The following is a 19,525-nucleotide window of genomic DNA, read 5'->3' as shown; positions in this document are numbered from 1 at the left end:
AGCCATCTACAAATGATATGAGTATAAATTGTGGTAAGCATATGACTGCTACACAATGAGAACAACTGCTTGCTATTACAGTACTGTGCATTTCTGAAGAGAAGTGCGCAAAATAAGGACTGACAATGCATTTATCAATTCCTGGGAGGTAACATACAGCATTATGTTGGGATGGTATACACAAAGGTTTATATACTTGTAGTACTGTAATGGCAACACATCTGGTTCTAATTTGTATGTAAATCATACTGAAAACTAATTCCCCATTAAGCTGTGTGATCAGTACAGTTATTACTGTATTTGTGTGTTCAAGACATAAGCTGATATCACTCTTATATTCCTGCAGCTGCCAATGCCCTACTGGAATTTAAATACACTACCTTACCTCTTCAATCTAGTGACATATTTTTTATTTTATTCTTGATATCTCCAGATTGCTGTATTCAGCCTAGGAGAAATTTCAGTCTAGAGGAGTTAAATACAACCATCATTAATACATTCTGTATGAATGATCTTTTCCACGTTGTATAGAACATTTTGGAGGTAGCAAGAATAAACTGAAAAAAAATATGTCACTATTGAAGGGGTTAACTATATTTTTAACTTAAAGAATCTCCTTCTGTGTTATGCTAGGCTTCACTACTCTTATTGCCTGTCAGATGTGAGTTACAACTAGTGCTGTAGTATGTCAGTGTAGTTAAATCTTAATGTTTTGTTAGGACATGATATTAATATACTGTACTTAGTACTTACTTTGCAATACTGAATTGGAGATTCTGTGCTGTGTACATTGCCATATTACTGAGTGCTTACAAAATTATTGACAAACTTTGTTTATTATTTCCACAGTGTAAGATGAAACATACTGTATTCCATTATTATTATTATTATTATTATTATACTTAATAAAGCATTTCTGTTACGGTTGATACTTCTTTATTCTGCAGTGCAGCCACATACTTCCCAGCGTGGAATGGTGCTCAAGTTATGACTTTGATCTCATTGTCATGGTCTGAGGCAGAGGCAAGGAGAGGCTTGTCATTGCTGTCACCACCTGAGATGCGTCTGTTCAGACGAGAAAGAAACTGAACATAATGCACACCAAATGTACTGAACAGCATCATCATAAGTAGAAACAAATCACCACATTACTGAGTATACTGTATACCGTAATCTACAAACAACAGATATTGTGACTGAAGTATTAAAAAGTTAAACTTTGGTCTTACTGTATGTGAAAATTTAGTCAGTAATTTAGAAAGTTCCTCCTTCATGTAATAATTCTTTGATTTGCATGTTCGGTTTAGACATTTTTTATTGGTGCACTTCCTGATCCTACGTGTCAAGTGGGGTTGGTGGAGGATTAGTGCCCCTCCCTGTAAAACAGGGGTTCCCGACCTTTATTTACCCATTACCCCATTTTCCACACCTCTCTTCACTCATTACCCCTCATTGCTTATGTTTCCACAATTGCATTTTAGCTGCTTAACATTTTGATGCCTAGAATTTAGTTTGAATGTAGGACTTAATTGAAGGTTAGGCTAAAACCAAGAGGGTTATTGCAAGGAGTAATTTATTTTTATTATTAACACTGATACCAAATAAACATGACTTTAAACATTCATCTCTGAATTTTAGTATAGGTCCGAAGTCTATCATAATTGGTATGATTTTTAGATTTTTTTTTTTTTGTCACCTCCCCCATTACCCTTCACAAAAGACCAAATTACCCCACTTGGGGTAATTTACCCCAGGTTGGGAACCCCTGCTGTAAAACAATTAACTCTAATCCCTTGGCCACCCCGTTTGGGATACATGGCGTCTGGCAATGATGATGATGATGACTTCCCGATCATTTTATTTTCTGTTTTTGTTTTACCATCACTCATGCCTTAGCTGCCTCATGAAATTAATCTAATGCATACCTGTGTAATGTTTGCAGTTCATTAGTATATTTTCATGTGATATAAGTGATGGTCTAATATAAAAATTACCGTATAAGGTACATTATATACAGTATATATGGTTAATATCCATATAGCTATGAAATCAAATAAGAAAACTATCTTTTACTTTTTTTTTTTTTTTTTAATGAACATTTCTTACCCAATCCTTACCTGATACTGTGAGCCATAGCGCTATCAATCTTGTCCATGTTGAAGAACAGTGAGCCAAAGATGCGGGAAAGGGACACAGCCACTCGTTTTTCTGGGGTTTCACATTAACAAGATATGATTACAGAACTGCTTATTACTGTCCCAACTTTAAATCGTTTACCCTCTTGAATCCAGCAATCTTTTTGTTTACCAGGTATTCTTGTTACTTCTGGATGACTTAATTCAACTATGGAAAGGCCTCTTTTAGTGGATATGTTAAAGAAAACTACACCAAACTCTCAGTATGAAAAGGTTATCCTGGTCTGAATAAATTGAACTGAAGATGGCAAGAATAAGTAATGATATAGCTCTAGCACTCAAGGTGCTGGATGTCTTTTGTAATAAAACCTTAATTTTATTTTACGAATGCAGGCATTCTTCACCTACAGTCTAGGTGTGTGTGTGTACGTAAACATTTATTCCTGCGAGCTAGACCTGGTCAGATCATATAGCCCTGCTAGGATTACAGGAGAGAGCTACCCCTCCCAGCAAAGGCACTCAAGATGATGGTTGACTATCATAATAAAACCTTGATTTTAGTACTTTTATGAATGCAGGCATTCTTTACCTACAGCCTAGGTGTGTGTGTAACATTTATTCCCGCAAGCTAGACCTGCTTATAGGATTACAGGAGTTACCCCTCCTAGCAAAGCCAGCTACCCGGGAGAGGCGCGAGCTTTCGACCTTGCGATCTCGATTCCAGCGCTCTACCAATGAGCCGCCCCGCCCCCATTTGTTTCCGCTACTCTAAGTAAAACTGCAAGTTGTGAAACATGTCTTTGGTTCATGACAGATTTGTTAAAAGTGCAGCAATACCCTTGTGACTTCAAAGCATCTTTACTGTGGACTAGAGACCCTATAGATTCAGAAGGAGACCGACCTGCCATTATTTTCAGCTGCTTGCTGATTAGCCGGCCGACACGGCGCCATTTTCATGCAAACGATTCACACGGCTGGCGCTGCGTGACTGCAGATTCGTCTAAAAATATCCCCTACTGTGATACATGATTGGTTGATAAGAAAAATGCCGCTGCATTTGGAGAATAGTTTGTTAATTTGAGCTACTGAAGATTTTCGTTTTAATGTTCATCTCTACCGATGGATTTTACTTGAAAGTATACGTAAATACGGAGATGATCGTCGAATTGTAATGTCACAAACCAGACTTTGCAGCTGCTAGACAGTGGGTGTTGTGTTTCCTTTACTGGTGCCCTTTTATTTGCCTATATCAATGGTTGGTTGTGCAGCATTTGGGTACAGTAACACTCATAGACCTTCTGTGCGTCTTTTTCGACTGCTTGTGGTCCAGCCAGAAGGAAATAAAAGTGAAGAGAATCTGCAACTGAGCGTCGTCGGCCTTGCCAGGTAAGTTTTAATGTATTTATTTTACACGTATGTGGTTCACTCACGAAAAGAGTTGCTATACCATAATATAAACTGTAAGGCAGTGTGAGGGTACAGGATAATTTCATAAATGAAATGGAAAAATGGTAGGTTATATGGTGGACCACGTGTTTAGCCCCTCTTTCACACTTCTATCAATTAAATGAAGAGTTTGGTTAGTGAAAGAAGGCATTTGTTTCCATTTAGTCTAAAATACTGTATACACTACATGTTGGGCATTTTAATGTTGGGTGTATGTATATGGCCAAGACTTATTTGTGAAAAAATAATTCTTTTAAGGTTAATGATTGTACAGTAGGTCCTTTGCCTATATGCAACAAAGAAAAAATTGTATCTAACTGATAATACCTTCTTTTCTTGACTAGTTACAAGAAGGGAATTCTAATGTATCTATACAGTGCTGTACCGTATCAGATCATTCAAAAGCAGAAGCAATTGGCCTGTGTTGATTCTGAGTAGCTCTTAAGTATGGGAAAAATTTAATGACGTTATCTATTCTATCTGTCTATTGCCAGACGCCTCGGTTCCGTGAAGGGTGGCCGCAAACAAATCGCCACCAAGTCGCTGTGTCCCGCGCCATTTCACTGCCATCCCCCCTGCTCACACCCCTCTCTCCCATATACCTCTCCACTTCATCCCTCCATCTCATCCTCGGTCCCCCCCCCTCTCTCTTCCCCCTCCACCTCACTCACATACTGTACACTCTTCTTGTTAGTCTCGCTTTCCATCCTCTCCACATGGCCAAACCACCTCCGTGTATTTCTTCCTATGCATTCTATCACATCCACACCACACTGCTCCTTCGCTTCCTCATTTGTCAGCCTCTCTCTCCGTGGAACTCCACACGCTCCTCTCAAATAACTTACCTTTACTGCTTTCAGTCTTGACTTGTGTCCATCCAGCTAGGTCCAAGCTTCACATCCATACGTTAGACTTGGTATATCACAATACTGTACTGTCCTGCAGCGACTTGTTTTACTTCCATGCTCCCTTCCCTATTTCGTATCACTGCATTCAAAGAACCAGCAACCTTTCTTCCTTGTTGTACTCTTTCAAGCACTTCATCCTCCAAACTTCCATCCTTACCGGTACTCATCACATTACCCTAGGGCTTAAAGGCACTCACATATTCCATTTCCTCATCATCCAGTCTCACTGCACATTCCGTTACTTCATTTCACTCCAAGACCATAACTTTAGGCCTACTGTTCCCTACATTCACCTTTAGTGAAGTTGTAGTAGATAAAATTTTCATTAAATGTAATAACTCCTAACATACTACAGTGTTGCCAACTCATTATTAACATTATATTTGAATCAAATGTGTCATTCATGAAAAAGCAATATCCAAATAAAGAAAAGTATAGTGATTAGACAAGTGCTCGTGGGCCCTTCGGGCCCCTCGCACTTGCTCCTGTGGAGGGCTGTCGTGTTTATCTGCTGCTCTGGTGTAACGTTGTCACTTGGATTTCTTGCAGCTAACCAATTGATCGTGTTATTTGCAGCTTCGGGAATGGAACCCAAGTTGTCCGAACGCAAGTCGAAGTGCACTCACAGACACGGCTACTGCTACAGTTTATTTTAGTTCTATCTCTGGGCAAAAAATTCTGCCGAGATCCTATGCCGGGCTCCGGGAGCAGCGTTTTTTGGTCAAAATGTGATCACTCATTAAACGTAGTAAAGGTTTTTCAATCGTGATGGAACCAAGTTTTTTCACATCAGCGATTTTTTTCCGATTATTGTGCCAGTTTTGGTGCGATTTGAATGTGTGGTTTTGGCCGCTCAAAACACACACACACACACACACACACGGCAAGACGGGGAAAGCGTGCATACTTTGTAAATACACACTCTGTTCATTTAGTTTTACAAAATGGATACATACTTCAGTAAAACAAATTTGGAAAAGAAAAGGGATAAAAGTAAAAAGCAAAATGATGATTTCTACCAAGAACTGGTTGAAGTGGAGACTCACAATAGACTGGTTGAACGTGTACACAAACTAGAAATGACTTTCAAAAATGAAATTTATGAAATAAAGAAGCAAATGCACTTGCAAAAGGAAGAGATAGAAAAACTGGGAAGGGAGGCCAATAAGAAAGATACAACCATCAGTGAACTAACAGTGGAATTGAATACCCTTAGGAAGAAAGTGAGTGAAATGGGAAGTACAGTAGTTAATCACGAGTGTTATGGAAGAGTTAAAAAATGACACAGAGACAATTAGACAAGCAAGCAGACTTATGGACCAGAGCAGTGATATTGAGGAGAAGATAACACAGGTGAATGAAGCTGTGCAAAGCTACAAAAATGATGTAGAAATCACGTATGCTGAAATGGTGAAAGTAAAGAAAGACTTAGAAACAAGGGTGGAGGAAAAAAACATTAAAAAGGAAGTGAAAAGAATAATCCAAAACAATCCAAAGTTAGTCAGAGATTCAGTAGAAATAAATAAATCAATAGTAATCACTGGTATAGAAGAGGAAGAAATTAAAAACAAAATCACTAGAGACAAAAAGGAGATGGCAAATGTAATGAGATTACTGAAAGAAGTATCAGAGGAAATCTGTAGTAAAGACATAGAGGAACACAAAAGGTTAGGGAAATACGAGAAAAGCAAGACAAGACCTCTAAAGGTGACTTTCCAGAGTGTAAACACTGTGGAAGAGATACTAAAAAATGCAAAGAATCTTATGGAAAAAGAGGAGTTCAAAAATGTATGGATAAAAAGATGTCTAACACAAGAGGAACTGGAATTACTGAAAGAGAAAAGGGAGGAAGCAAAAACAAAAAATGAGGGAAGATCAGAAGAGGACAAGAAGAAATTTTTTTACAAAGTAATAGGATTGCAGGTACGAAAGTGGTACACAAACAGGATGGAAGAAAAAGGAGGAAGTTAGTAGAACCATGTCATGACAAGTATATAAACAAGATGAAAAAGTTGATGTACTCAAATGTGGATGGAATGGTATCTAAATTACTAGAGATGAATGATTATGTCAGAGAAAATGAACCACAAATAATATGCCTAACTGAGACAAAATTAACACCAAGGATATCCAATGACATACTAAACTTAGAGGAATACAATATATGGAGAAGAGACAGAAATTTTAAAAAAAGGAGGAGGAATTATAATATTAACTAAGAAAATTCTAAAAGTCAAGGAAATAAACCTAGATATACCATCACAAGTAGAACTGATTGCAGTAGAGATCGACACATCTGAAGGTAAAGTAATTGTAGCCAATTTGTATATGCCACCCAAATCAAACACATGGGAAAGAGACGAATATGAGGACCTGGCAGAGAGTACAATTCAGAGTATAAGATCCTTGCTACATAAAATGGAAGAGAAATCGGAAAGAATTATACTAACTGGGGATTTCAATACAAATATAAATTGGAATACTCTAGATATAAATAGCCAAGAAAGCTGTTGGGACCAAAAGCTCCTGGATCTCGTACAAGAGTTTTTCTTAACTCAACATGTGAGGGAAACCACTAGAAAAAGAGGACGATGTACCTTCAGTGCTAGATCTAATATTTACTAGGCAAGAAAATGACATTGACAGTTTAATATATCACCCTCCACTCGGCAAAAGCGATCATGCAGTACTAAATTATAACTTCAGGATAGCATATGACATAGTAAACAGCAATGACAGTTACAAAAAGAGACTAAACTATAAAAAGGGAAATTATCAAGACCTAAAGAAGTATTTCTTAGAAGTTGATTGGGAAAATGAGCTTAGAGGACAAGATTTAAATGCTGTATATAAAAATTTTTGTGAATTTTATGAAATAGGAGTCCAGAAGTACATCCCACAGCACAAAGAAGCAGATAAGAAAATACAGAAATGGTTCAATACAGAATGTAAAAAATCAAAAGAAAGAAGAGATTTGTTGTAGAATAGATACAGAAGACACAATAGTGAAAGGGCGTATAATAATTACAAACAGGCAAGAAACGACTATACAAGAATAAGGAGGAAGCCCAAAAACAGTTTGAGGAGGATATAATAAATAAAAGTAGTGATCAACCAAAGCTGTTTTACAGCTATATCAGAAGCAAAACCAAAGTAAAAGATATAATACAATCCATCACGGACGAGGGAATCACTTATACACAAGAGAAAGATATTTGTGAAGCACTAAATAAGAATTTCCAATTAGTTTTTACAGAAGAAAAAAATTTTGAGAGGGAATATGTGGAACACGCATGTCCACACATACTACCAGATATACAAATAGCAGAAAAAGTAATACAAGAGGAGTTAAGTAGATTAGACAGAGGAAAAGCAAGTGGTCCTGATGAAATTTCATGTTGGGTGTTACGAGAATGTGCAAAGGAGTTAAGTAAACCATTATTTTTAATTTTCAAGAAATCCTTGAGCCAAGGGAAACTACCTGATATTTGGAAAAAAGCAAATATAGTCCCCTTATTCAAGAAAGGAAATAGACAAAATCCTCTCAACTACCGACCAGTATCACTGACCAGTGTTGTAAGCAAGGTATTAGAAAAACTTATAAGAAAAGCTTGGGTAAATCATCTAGAAGAACACAGTATGATAACAGAAAGACAGTTTGGTTTCAGAAAAGGAAAATCATGTGTTACTAATCTGTTGAGCTACTATGACAGAGTAACAAACACAATACAGGAAAGGGAAGGATGGGTGGACAGTATCTATTTAGATTTCAAGAAAGCTTTTGACACAGTACCACACCAAAGACTTTTATGGAAGCTGTACCATCAAGGAGGAATTCGAGGCAAACTGTTTTGTTGGATGCAAGACTTTTTCATAAAAAGAGAAATGAGGACAGTACTAAGAGGAAACTACTCATCATGGAAAGAAGTGACTAGTGGAGTACCACAGGGTTCGGTGCTGGCACCAATCATGTTTCTAGTGTACATAAATGATATAAACAGTAACACTGGAAATGAGAGCTATCTGAATATGTTTGCAGATGATGCAAAAATACAAAGGAGAATTACTAGCACAGACTCTTGTAGGGAGCTACAAGAAGAATTAAATAAACTTCATGAATGAAGTAGTACATGGCAAATGGAATTCAATGTGGACAAGTGTCATGTAATCAAGTTTGGTAAAAGTGGAAAAAGACCTGATTGGGATTATAAGTTAGGAAATAAAACCCTATACACATCAGAAAGAGAGAAAGACCTAGGTGTGATTATCAATAACAGACTATCTCCGGCTGACCACATCAGCGAGAAGGTACGGAACATGTATACACTGCTTGCAAATATGAGAATAACATTCACATACATAAATGAAGACATGCTAAGAAGGATAATAACATCATTCATTAGACCAACCCTGGAATATGCATCAGTAGTCTGGAGTCCTCATCTCAAAAAGCATATAGACAAGATTGAAAAAGTTCAAAGGTGCGCTACAAGATGGATACCAAGCTTAAGGGACCTAAGCTACGAAGAAAGACTAAATAACCTGAATCTACCAACACTACAGGAGAGAAGGAAAAGAGGTGACATGATAATGCTATATAAGTGCATATCAGGAAAGGAGAAAATAGACATAAATGATTACTTAACATATGGAGAAGCATCAGCAAGAGGACACTGCAAAAAACTGCATAAGAAGAGAGGTGATAAAGACGTAAGGAAATTCAGTTTCCCAAACAGAGCAATTGATCAATGGAATGCACTACCGAATGAAATAGTGTGTGCCAAAACAATTCACAAATTTAAGGATATGTACGATAAATATGGTCTAAGACACGGGACAATACGAGCTTGACTCATTCCTGTAAAGATATAATTAGGTAAGAATTAGGTAAGGTAAGAACACACACACACACACACACACACATACGGCTAGTGCTATAGTATATTAGATTATGTACAACACCAAATACAACACTTGCTATCATCTGTGATAGATAATATGGTTTAGTTTAAGAAATATTATGCATACTACTGTATACTATAAATAGCTGATGTACTTAATCTCACAGACCGTTTTGGAGTTAAAATATTTTTTATGGGTATAGCTATGTGATTTTTATTGTACAGCACAAAACATGACACTTACAACCATCTGTAATACATACTGGAGATTAGGTTGAAAGACAGTATTTTGTACAAAAAAAAAAAAAAATACTAAAGGAGACCGACATTGGTATGGGCCCATACTCTTGACTGTAGTTTATGAAACTTGAGCAATAATTATGTATTTTACTCATTTTTTTTCCAATGAACATGTATGACGGATGTTTTGTACTAGTCAAGGATGCTACATGTCAAATTTGGACTACATCGGGTTAAATTTGACGATTTTATGCCCGTTTGAAATTTTAGGCCCGACCCACCTGACAATGACCTCCAACCGCTTGTACTGTGATGAAATTACCATATGTATTACCTAACCAGTCCTCACGTTTGTAAATTACGGTGATGCTCTCATACCATAGGTTAAGTTATATGCAAATACAATAACCACTTTAGATCAATGATTATACTGCGTAGGATAGTATAATTATGTGCTGTGAATTGTGACTGGATTACAGTATAGCTGTGGTACAGAACTGTATATTATATATATATATATATATATATATATATATATATATATATATATATATATATATATATATATATATATATATATTACTCTGGTGAAAGTTGTTATATCCATCCATCTATCCAGTATCCAGTCCTTTTTGCCCCATCATTATATATATCTTATGTAGATAGTCTTATAAGTTTATCATTTACCCTGTGAAATTGTAGGTTAAAACATTTTATAAAATGCATATTTTTATGTTTCTGTAGGGTCTCTGCTGTGGACACAACTTAAAAACGGGTGTTAATTCATCGGGAACTTAGAGAACTACATTTAGTGTACTGTACATGTAATTCTACAGCACATCAATACAGCCCACTCTGAGTTAAAAGATTACCCTTTTTGTCGCCCAGTATCTGCTCGAAATAATAATATGTAATCAAACAGCACTAATAAACTTGGTGGACATTGACGTGCAGACTGTGTTGTATTAAATTTTACATCAGTAGCCTACCACTGGCTCAGAGTTACAACACAACCTTATTTCCCAAACTGTGTGTGTGTGTGTGTGTGTGTGTGTATATATATATATATATATATATATATATATATATATATATATATATATATATATATATATATATATATATATGTATATGTATATATATATATATATATATATATATATATATATATATATATATATATATAACCAAACTGCTAACAAACGACAAATGTCGACTTACGAAGATCTTGGAGACTGGCGAGTGTCTGAGAGGAATTAGCAGCAGTGACAACTCTGTCCACAGAGTTGGCGACTGTGTTTCCGGCTGTGACAGTCTGGTTGGCCACACCGGCCCTCAGTCCCTTCACCACTATCACTACCTGTACGATTGTATAAAAGGTATACCGTAACAGGCAGTGAAGTACCATCCCCTTCAGAGTGTAGAAGCCCGAGGTTAGGTGATCAGAGTCAAGAATATTTAAGAGTAGGAGACTAATTACAAATCTGGAAGTGTTTTACGTGAAAGTGTGTACAAAGGACAGACAGAGTATGGGAAGAGGGAAAGTTCATGGTGAAAGAGGATGTACGAGGAAAGAAACCACAGTGTGTGAGAGGAAAGCAGGAAAGGGGGGTGAGGAAGTGTATGAGGGGGGGGGGAAATTGTTTAAAGCGTGTGTGTGTGTGTGTGTGTGTGTGTGTGTGTGTGTAAGGTTGGTCATGAATGTTTGTGGATAAGAAAGTGTTTCTTGTTTGGTGGAAGGTGTGTATGAGGGAGAAAGAGAGAGGGGAAATGGAATGTGTATGAGTGGGGAAAGAACTTTGTGTGTGTGTGTGTGTGTGTGTGTGTGTGTGTGTGTGTGTGTGTGTGTGTTAAACCTGAAAACAAGGGCCCCTTCTGCGATCAAGGGCTTCTCCAGTATTGCACTTATTGAATTAAAAATATATATATATAATTTAAAATTCTGACTCATTCAGCGAAATATTTCCATCTGTGGCATACCCTTATAAGGCAAAGGGGATTTAGCCGAACACTCTAAATCCCTCTGGGTCCACACATGTAAAAATGCTGCAGCTAAGAGTCTGTCTGACGTAATGTACTGTACATCAAAAGTTTGACGGCCTTTTCCATGACTGCATGTTTGATTCACGTTCTAACGTGTGAGATCTTTCCATGTTGCAGTCTCCAGTTACCTTCTACTGAATCTGTTGTCATTTGTATGCCTCATATTCCATCACCTTCTTGCCCCCTCCACTGACTGCCTGTGACAGCAGTTCAGAAATATTCTAGTTGATATGACTGAAGAATTATACAAAGTTAAACATAAAAGGAATAAATTCTACATGCAGACTAAGGAAAACAGATGAGGTTCCAATGAAGAACTTAAGAGTTAAGGAAAATAGATGAGGTTCCATAGAGGAACCCAAGAGCATTGCTGCATGAGTCCATGCAGTTTGGAAAGCAACCAAGGAATGGACGGGGATGACCTGTGCAAACAAGGAACACTGCCTGCAAGTACAGCATGAAGAGAATTATTATCCTAACCCAATTTCCCAATAGCTTGGTGGAGTAGGTACCCCCTGGGGAGGAGAGGAAGAATACTTCCCCAGTATCCCTGCTTGTCGCAAGAGGCGACTAAAGAGTTTTTTTTTTTTTCTTCAATCTTTCTTGACTCCTCATCTCTTCTGTCCTACCTCACTTCGTGATATTTCCATGTTTCTTCCAGCTTTTATTTTCTCATTCCTATCCGGTTAGACAGTGTCATGACTTGGATAGGTTAAGGACCTTGCATTGATGCTGACCCTTCCTTCCTTCTTGGGTCAAACCTTTCAACCAATTCTTCATCACCAAACTGCTTCAGAGCCAAGCCGCAATTTCGCCAAGCCACTTCAATGCCAATACCACTTCAACGCCAAGACCACTTCTACATTCTATTCTCCTTCCCCATTTTTGCTTTGAATTAGTGCCATATGGTCTTTGATACCTGACGCTAGGAATCCATTATTCAATTCATTAGTGGTGTAGGTACTGTTACAGACATTAATATCGACCCACTTCCAGACACTAAATAATGAATTACTAAGCAGTAATTCTGAAACTCGGTGATGCAACCTTTCAAGACTAACAAACTTTTCAGAATATTATATAAGAGTCATATATATCTGACAAAAAAAAGTGGACCATTATTACGGTCCACAACTAAGATACATAATTATACATTGTGGATGGCAGTGTTTTATGATTACCGCTACGTGGATCAGCCCTATTTACTTGCTGGCCGTATTCTAAGGAGTACAGTTTCCCAAAGCAGCTTGATCAAGTTGTGTAACCCTGAAGCCCCTCCGTAGAATCCTAAAAACAAGTAACAAAAGAAACAAGGCCTTTGTCAGACCTCGCACTGTCTGTCACACACTTCAAGGGCTTATCAAAACTAATATCGTCTCTCTCACCCTTTCTCCCCCTTCATTGACAGCCTGTGACACCCTCTCTGAGACTTCCTGGATGGTCTGTGGGAGATCCTTGACACGCTCCACCACAAAGTCACCCAGGTCATCAATCGCCTCACCAACCGCTGTGGTCAGACTGGCCGCTGCTGCATCAACGGCTGACATCGTCTCGGATTTCAAGACTCTGTGGATTGGTGAGTAGACAGATGGTTAGGTGTGCTGAAAAGGATATGGGTAGTAGAGTATTGTGCATTATTTTTTTTTTCCAGCTGGTGAATGGATAGATGGTTGGGTATGGTGAAAGGAATATGTGAGTGCAGTGTATGAATATTGTTAGTAGCACTACAGGAGAGCAGTTCAAAAGGAACCTCAATAGAATCTTACTCACACTAGAATGATTGCGAACTGGATATGCATTCCTAAGCAAATAGGAAGTATCGCAATGGTTTGGACTACAAGGTCTTTGAAATGCTAACTTTGCTTGTAACTCACTCTCTGCCTCTGTCTTTGTCTCTGTCTGTCTGTCTGTCTGTCTGTCTCTGTCTCTCTCTCTCTCTCTCTCTCTCTCTCTCTCTCTCTCTCTCTCTCTCTCTCTCTCTCTCTCTCTCTCTCATTATGGGACCTCCTCGAACCCAATTCCCACGGGTATAATTACAATCAAGTGAATTGCACTATAAAACTCTAGCATTAAGTGTCATCCAACATGAGCGAAAAAGCAAAACAAAACCCTTAATTACACGTTAGAGAAAGTTTATAAATCAAGCTCATGGTCGGGAAAACGCTCTACCCTTCCACTCCAGCTACTGCCAGACTATTTCATTCTGCCAATTGTAAGTCATAAGAACCTAAGTGTCAACGTCCAGTGATTTCCCTGTAGCATACCGTAGTATAAGTAACTGGAGGTAGGAGTATATCATTAAAAAACTACAGTACGTCAAAGAAGGGCGTCTTTCACTTTACAGCCTGCGCATCGAGTGAGCGAGGCACATCCAGTTTCCAGGTGAATGATAATAATAATAATAAATAATAATAATAATAATAATAATAATGAGGAGGAGGAGGTGGTGGTGCCAGGAAACTGATAGTACTACAGAAGTGGTTTTAGGACTAACTAGGGCATTGTTATGGAAATATTTTTAGGACCTCTAGGTTTCATAGGGTCTCCTGCTGTGACGTGGAACAAGTTCAGTTTTGCTGTGCTTGTTCATTAATGGGTATCTACAGTAACCACATAAATTATTTAGCTCATGAAAAAATAACACATACTGAAAGGATTCGTGGAAACTGTATCTAGCCCTTCCAGTAAAAAGAAAGAAAGAAAAAAAAAAGTAAACTGAATAAACTCGTCCAGAGATAGCAAGAATAAAATTAAATTGCAGTTTTTAGTTGGTTAATAATTTTATTTCTTTCAACCTTTTAATCCGAAGACGTATTTTAAATTATATTTTTGCTGTCTTCTGACTATTTTATTCATAACAGGATACATTATTCAGAATGGAGGATTTAGATCATGAACCCATTAGCTACCAGGGTTCCTGTGAGAAGGATTGTGCTGGAAGGGTACCAGGCGTACTGCCCTCCGCCTCTAGGCTCATAGTCGCGAAGCTCATCGGTCCGTACCCCGGGGTTCCCTTCTTTATTAACTTTTGACAATGCCCAGTTCTGTCCTAAGGTGAGGACACGGCGCAAATGGGTTAATATTATTCGTCCATGTAACTCTCTCTCTCTCTCTCTCTCTCTCTCTCTCTCTCTCTCAGCTGAATGAAACTGTCTGACATTTCCAGGAATAAAATGCCCGAGTACAACGCTATTCATCACTTTCACGGCGGTCTAGTTCAGTCACACACACACACACACACACACACACACACACACACACACACACACACACACACACACACACACACACACACACACACACACACACACGACTTCGTAGCACTTCCTCTTTTGCTGTTTAATTTTGGATGTTAGACCTGAATATTCTCACGTATGCTACAATATATATAACACATGACTAAATACTGACCCTAGCAGTCGCATAATATCTTTCTGTAGCTTCGATTTCGTTGCTCCCAGGTGAGTCGATTCAGCTCAGGAGAGACCCAGGTACTGAAGGGGTTAATGAAGAATATATTTACTTGTTTCCTCCAGTTCTAAAAGTCTACCATATGTTCAGTAAAATCGACTGTAGGTTATCGTAGTAGTAGTAGTGGTGGTGGTAGTAGTAATAATCATAAGAATAATAATAAGAAGAAGAATAAGTAGGTCTCCGGACGGAAGAGAGATGAAATATGGAAAATGAGTCGCTGAGGAAATGCCGTTACGTAATTTCCAAGGTCAAAGAGTACGGCGGTCCATTGCAAGGAGGTGGTCCACTGTTTCTAAGGGCATGGATGGGCAGGGGGAGTATTTATGACGGATCTTAGACGCTTAATATGACGAACAGTATCTCCTTAGCATTTACTTAAGGATTTTTTTATTGTTCTTTTCCTTCTTTTTTGTATTTTGCAGTTCTTATATCCATTCAAATAGAGTTGTGACGTTTTTGTCAGCTGTATGGAGATAAAAATTATAAACACATAATCTTGTACTTAGGCTCCCAGAGGCTGTTTTCACAAAATTTCTTGAACCTCAGGTGTGTTTGTGTATGCTATTATCTTAACTGATATGACTACCAAATAGCTCAAAACTACTGTAGACTAGAATGACTCATAATGTAACAAGTACATAAGTAATACACGCGTGAGCTTCAGGGTCCTTTTGTTTATGCCCTTGGTGTGGTGTGATTATGAGAGGATGGTGTGATGAGGTGCGGTCTCGCTAAAGTCTGCGATAGTGAAATGCCTTGTTTCCAGAAATCGGAAGTGAGAGACACACGGAGAGGGCCGCTCCTAGAAATGCTTCTGCATCTAAAAAAAAGACGTCAAAACAAAAGTATTTCTGAAAATGTGTCTCAGCTTTGGCGATTGGTAGGCCTGTACGGGTATGGTAAGAATTATGGTGGCTTGTTTTCATTGAGAGAACTCGGCCACACACAGCTTGACTACTACTATGTCGTGATTGCATGAAATTCAGCGACCTTTAATTGTGAGATAGAAATGAGTGTCCGTAACTAATCAAATCAGCCCTCCAATCCGACTGCACCTACCTCTCTTGAAGAGGTTGCGGATCTTTGTCGGGTGTGAGTTAACGCGCTGTAGTTGGGACCCCGAGTGGAAACGGCCCCTTCAAGGTCAATAAAAAGTGGCAGAGGTGAGTGGAAAGTCATAGTCCCCCTGGCCTCTCATCCTCGCCAGTCCTTCTACATTCCCCGCCAGGATGAGGAGGAGTGGAGGGGGTGGCACAGGATTCCTCGCCAGAAATATTACTTCCGCTACAGTGGTTCGTTTGTCATCCACCTACCGGTACTGTACGTACTGGAGCAGCCAAACACATGCGTTAATATTATACAACACGTGCACTTCCACTGCGTCCATGCTTACATACAACACATAAATTCGGTGTTGTGGTCTGTGTGTGTGTATGTGTGTGTGTTTAGCCTGATATAAAGATGAGGTCTGAAGAGGCTTGAGAAGTATTCTAAACCAACTAATTAATATTGTCAGAAGACAGAAAGAACAAAACGAGAGAGACCGCCATATATCTTGGGTAAGTGGCTTCGTGGTAAATGTAATGTTGTTTACGTTAATTCTCTCACGGTAGATTCTTGTTTGGTGTTTATTACACGTAACGTCAACCTGAGAATATTAAGCATTACCGGTATCACCACAAGCACTCATGTGGTCAGGACAACTCTAGTATTGCGTCGCAGCTAAGGTCAGGCTAATTTATTCAGCTGTGTATATATTTACCGATATCACAATGGTTTGGTCCTATGTCTCTCAGCCTCTTCAGTCCCATGACCTGTTGTGCGTATTGCTGCCTCCAGACGGTTTTGTTCAACTTAGGAGGGATTTGCGGAAATGTCGGGGTTAGATGTAGCCTTCATTAATCCCTTTACATCAAGAAATCTCCTTATATCTGAAGGAAATCGTCTGGTACCGGGGATAACTGAATAAAAAAAATCCCCTAACTGAAAGGATTAATAGGCCGAAATTCTCGTAGCACCTCCTCCTTATCGATTTATTTTTCATATTACGCCATCATATTCTCCAAATGGTTGTTTATATCTTTTTAATATCGACGTCATACAAGAGGATATTTAAGTTTTACGGCGGAAAATAAATCGCCGAGGTAAACGTGTTGCGAAGTATCCTAAGCCACTGGGATCAAGTTTTTATTATACACTTCCTATGAGACCTTTTTTTACATCATCCTTTTTTACTCTCTCTCTCTCTCTCTCTCTCTCTCTCTCTCTCTCTCTCTCTCTCTCTCTCTCTCCTCCTCCTCCTTCTTCTGTTTCGTGGACTCAGTGTAAGGCATCCTCACGCCAAGTTTACTGTAGTCCGTTCATTTTCAAGTCTTCCGAAACTGAATGACTCGTCTGGGTGTAGACAAAATTAATGAAACAAAGATGTATTTATAATGCTGGGGCTTTATATTAGATATGTGTTAATTAGAGCCATAACGAGTCCTAGATTTGGCATAACAGTCTGGTTGTACTACGGCGCACACGCACTAGATTCAAAATTTCGCCAGCTGCAAGTAACCCTATGCACAAAACCACGTCGAATATTGCAAACTATATTAATGTTTTTCATAGCTAAAGGTGTGGCTTTTTCCACTGGCTATTATACGAACATTATGTCACCACTTACCTCTGAACAGAAAAATGCAAAAAATTAATGACTAAGGGCATTAAAAAAAAATCATAAAAAGTAATAAATATCCTCACGTGGCATTATGAAAAACAAACATTACTTGGGAACGGAAAAAAAAAAAAAAAAGTCAAAGGTTCGAAAAGGCGACGAGGTCATAATTTTTTGACGATATTTTTTGACGATATTGCAACACATTCATATATCCAAGTAATCGCCATTATTTCAGTGACTTGCAGCGGGAAATTTCAACAGTGACACCTCCTGGGCAATACGGTATATACAAACATTACGACGATTTTTTTTTTTTTTAATGTTGGGTGCTACAGAGAGAGAGAGAGAGAGAGAGAGAGAGAGAGAGAGAGAAGGAGGGATTCCTGAATAAGGGAACAGGCGAGAGTAGAGATGCTAACGCGTGATATGCACCACTTTCTTGCGCTTTACCCATTACGATTCGAGATAGAGGGTAACTGAGTGTCAATCCAGAGATGGAATTAGAGGAAGAGGAAGACAAAGGACAAGGTACTGTATAGAGGTGAAATTCGCAGATTTGCTTGGGCTGGACGGAACAAGCCTAAAATTAACAGGACTTTGTGATGAAAGAGAGACAAGCCTTCTTCGTGCAGCGGACTGACTCAGGGTGTTGTTTTTGATGATGATGACATAAACGGTGTTTTGTGTGTGTGTGTGTGTGTGTGTGTGTGTGTGTGTGTGTGTGTGTGTGTGTGTGTGTGTGTGTGTGTGTGTGTGTGTGTGTGTCGAGATGTCTCCTTGTATGTGTTCCTCTGACATATCAGGCCTCCCAACTCCATCGGCAAAAACACTCTTCATATTATTTCTTGCTGGAATGATACTGTACGTTTCATCTGAAGTTAATCCCAAGTTGCTCAAGTGCATTCATTTCCCATATTTGATCTGATTTTACAATTAGGGTACAATCTGTTTCCATATTATATTTAGTTTTGCTATAATATCCGTAAACAAACGAATTCGCTGCATGGCGTAAATGACAAGAAGAATATACACGAGACATATAAAGACAGTCAGTATTTGCTACGTCCCAGTCTTCCCCTAGAATATGACCCACAACCTTCAGTGTTAAATCCAGTTCTACTTTTGGTGAAGAGGGACAAGGAGGGGAAGCAAACTTTGTCCTAGTGCGTGACCGGCCGGAAAACCTAACTAGGGTTCTTTCAGTTGCGAGCCAGACGAGCTAACCAGTGCACCACCGGCTCCCCAAGGCGACCAAAGAGGGTGGAAACAATGGCCTGGAAATCCCCCTGCTGTGCAAAAAAAAAAAAAAAAAAAAAAAAAAAAAAGAAAAAAAAAAGCAGTAAAAACAGGAACAGGTCACAATACCGGGCTTTACCTTACCAGGGCGAGCATATAGGAAGCGTGTGTTGTTATAGAGCGCACACACACACACACACACACACACACACACACACACACACACACAGAAATAGTCACCAAAATCAAGGGGTACAAATGATCATACATACTAATATAACTACTGATATCTTATACTCACGCATCAAGAATGTCCTCAATCGGGTGGGGCATGGTAGAGAGAGAGAGAGAGAGAGAGAGAGATACTACCAATGTGTTATTATACTCACGCATCGAGAATATCCTCAATAGGGTGTGGTGTGGCGGCGGTGGTGGGGGATGAGGGGGACTTGTGCTCTGCTGGGAGGTGGCTGGTGTCCG

The 19,525-nt window shown here is 38.8% G+C and overlaps 1 protein-coding gene across 1 annotated transcript in view; it reads right to left on the bottom strand.

The window, feature by feature from the left end:
* Nucleotides 1-980: 980 nt before the first annotated feature.
* Nucleotides 981-19,525, bottom strand: part of LOC145403379 (uncharacterized) — an 18,639-nt gene continuing 94 nt past the window's right edge. The window contains exons 1-5 of the mRNA XM_080275163.1: nt 19,435-19,525; nt 13,059-13,239; nt 10,852-10,990; nt 2,118-2,208; nt 981-1,065 (exon numbers count right to left, since the gene is read on the bottom strand). The exon at nt 19,435-19,525 is cut by the window's right edge and continues 94 nt beyond it. Of these exons, the coding sequence (XP_080131289.1) occupies nt 981-1,065; nt 2,118-2,208; nt 10,852-10,990; nt 13,059-13,239; nt 19,435-19,525 (587 nt within the window). The remainder of the gene's footprint in view (nt 1,066-2,117; nt 2,209-10,851; nt 10,991-13,058; nt 13,240-19,434) is intronic.

The sequence above is a fragment of the Coenobita brevimanus genome, chromosome 60 (genome assembly GCF_032717465.1).
Source record: "Coenobita brevimanus isolate Jiangsu-jjx chromosome 60, ASM3271746v2, whole genome shotgun sequence".
NCBI lineage: Eukaryota > Metazoa > Arthropoda > Malacostraca > Decapoda > Coenobitidae > Coenobita > Coenobita brevimanus.
This window is presented reverse-complemented; position numbering and strand designations above follow the sequence as displayed.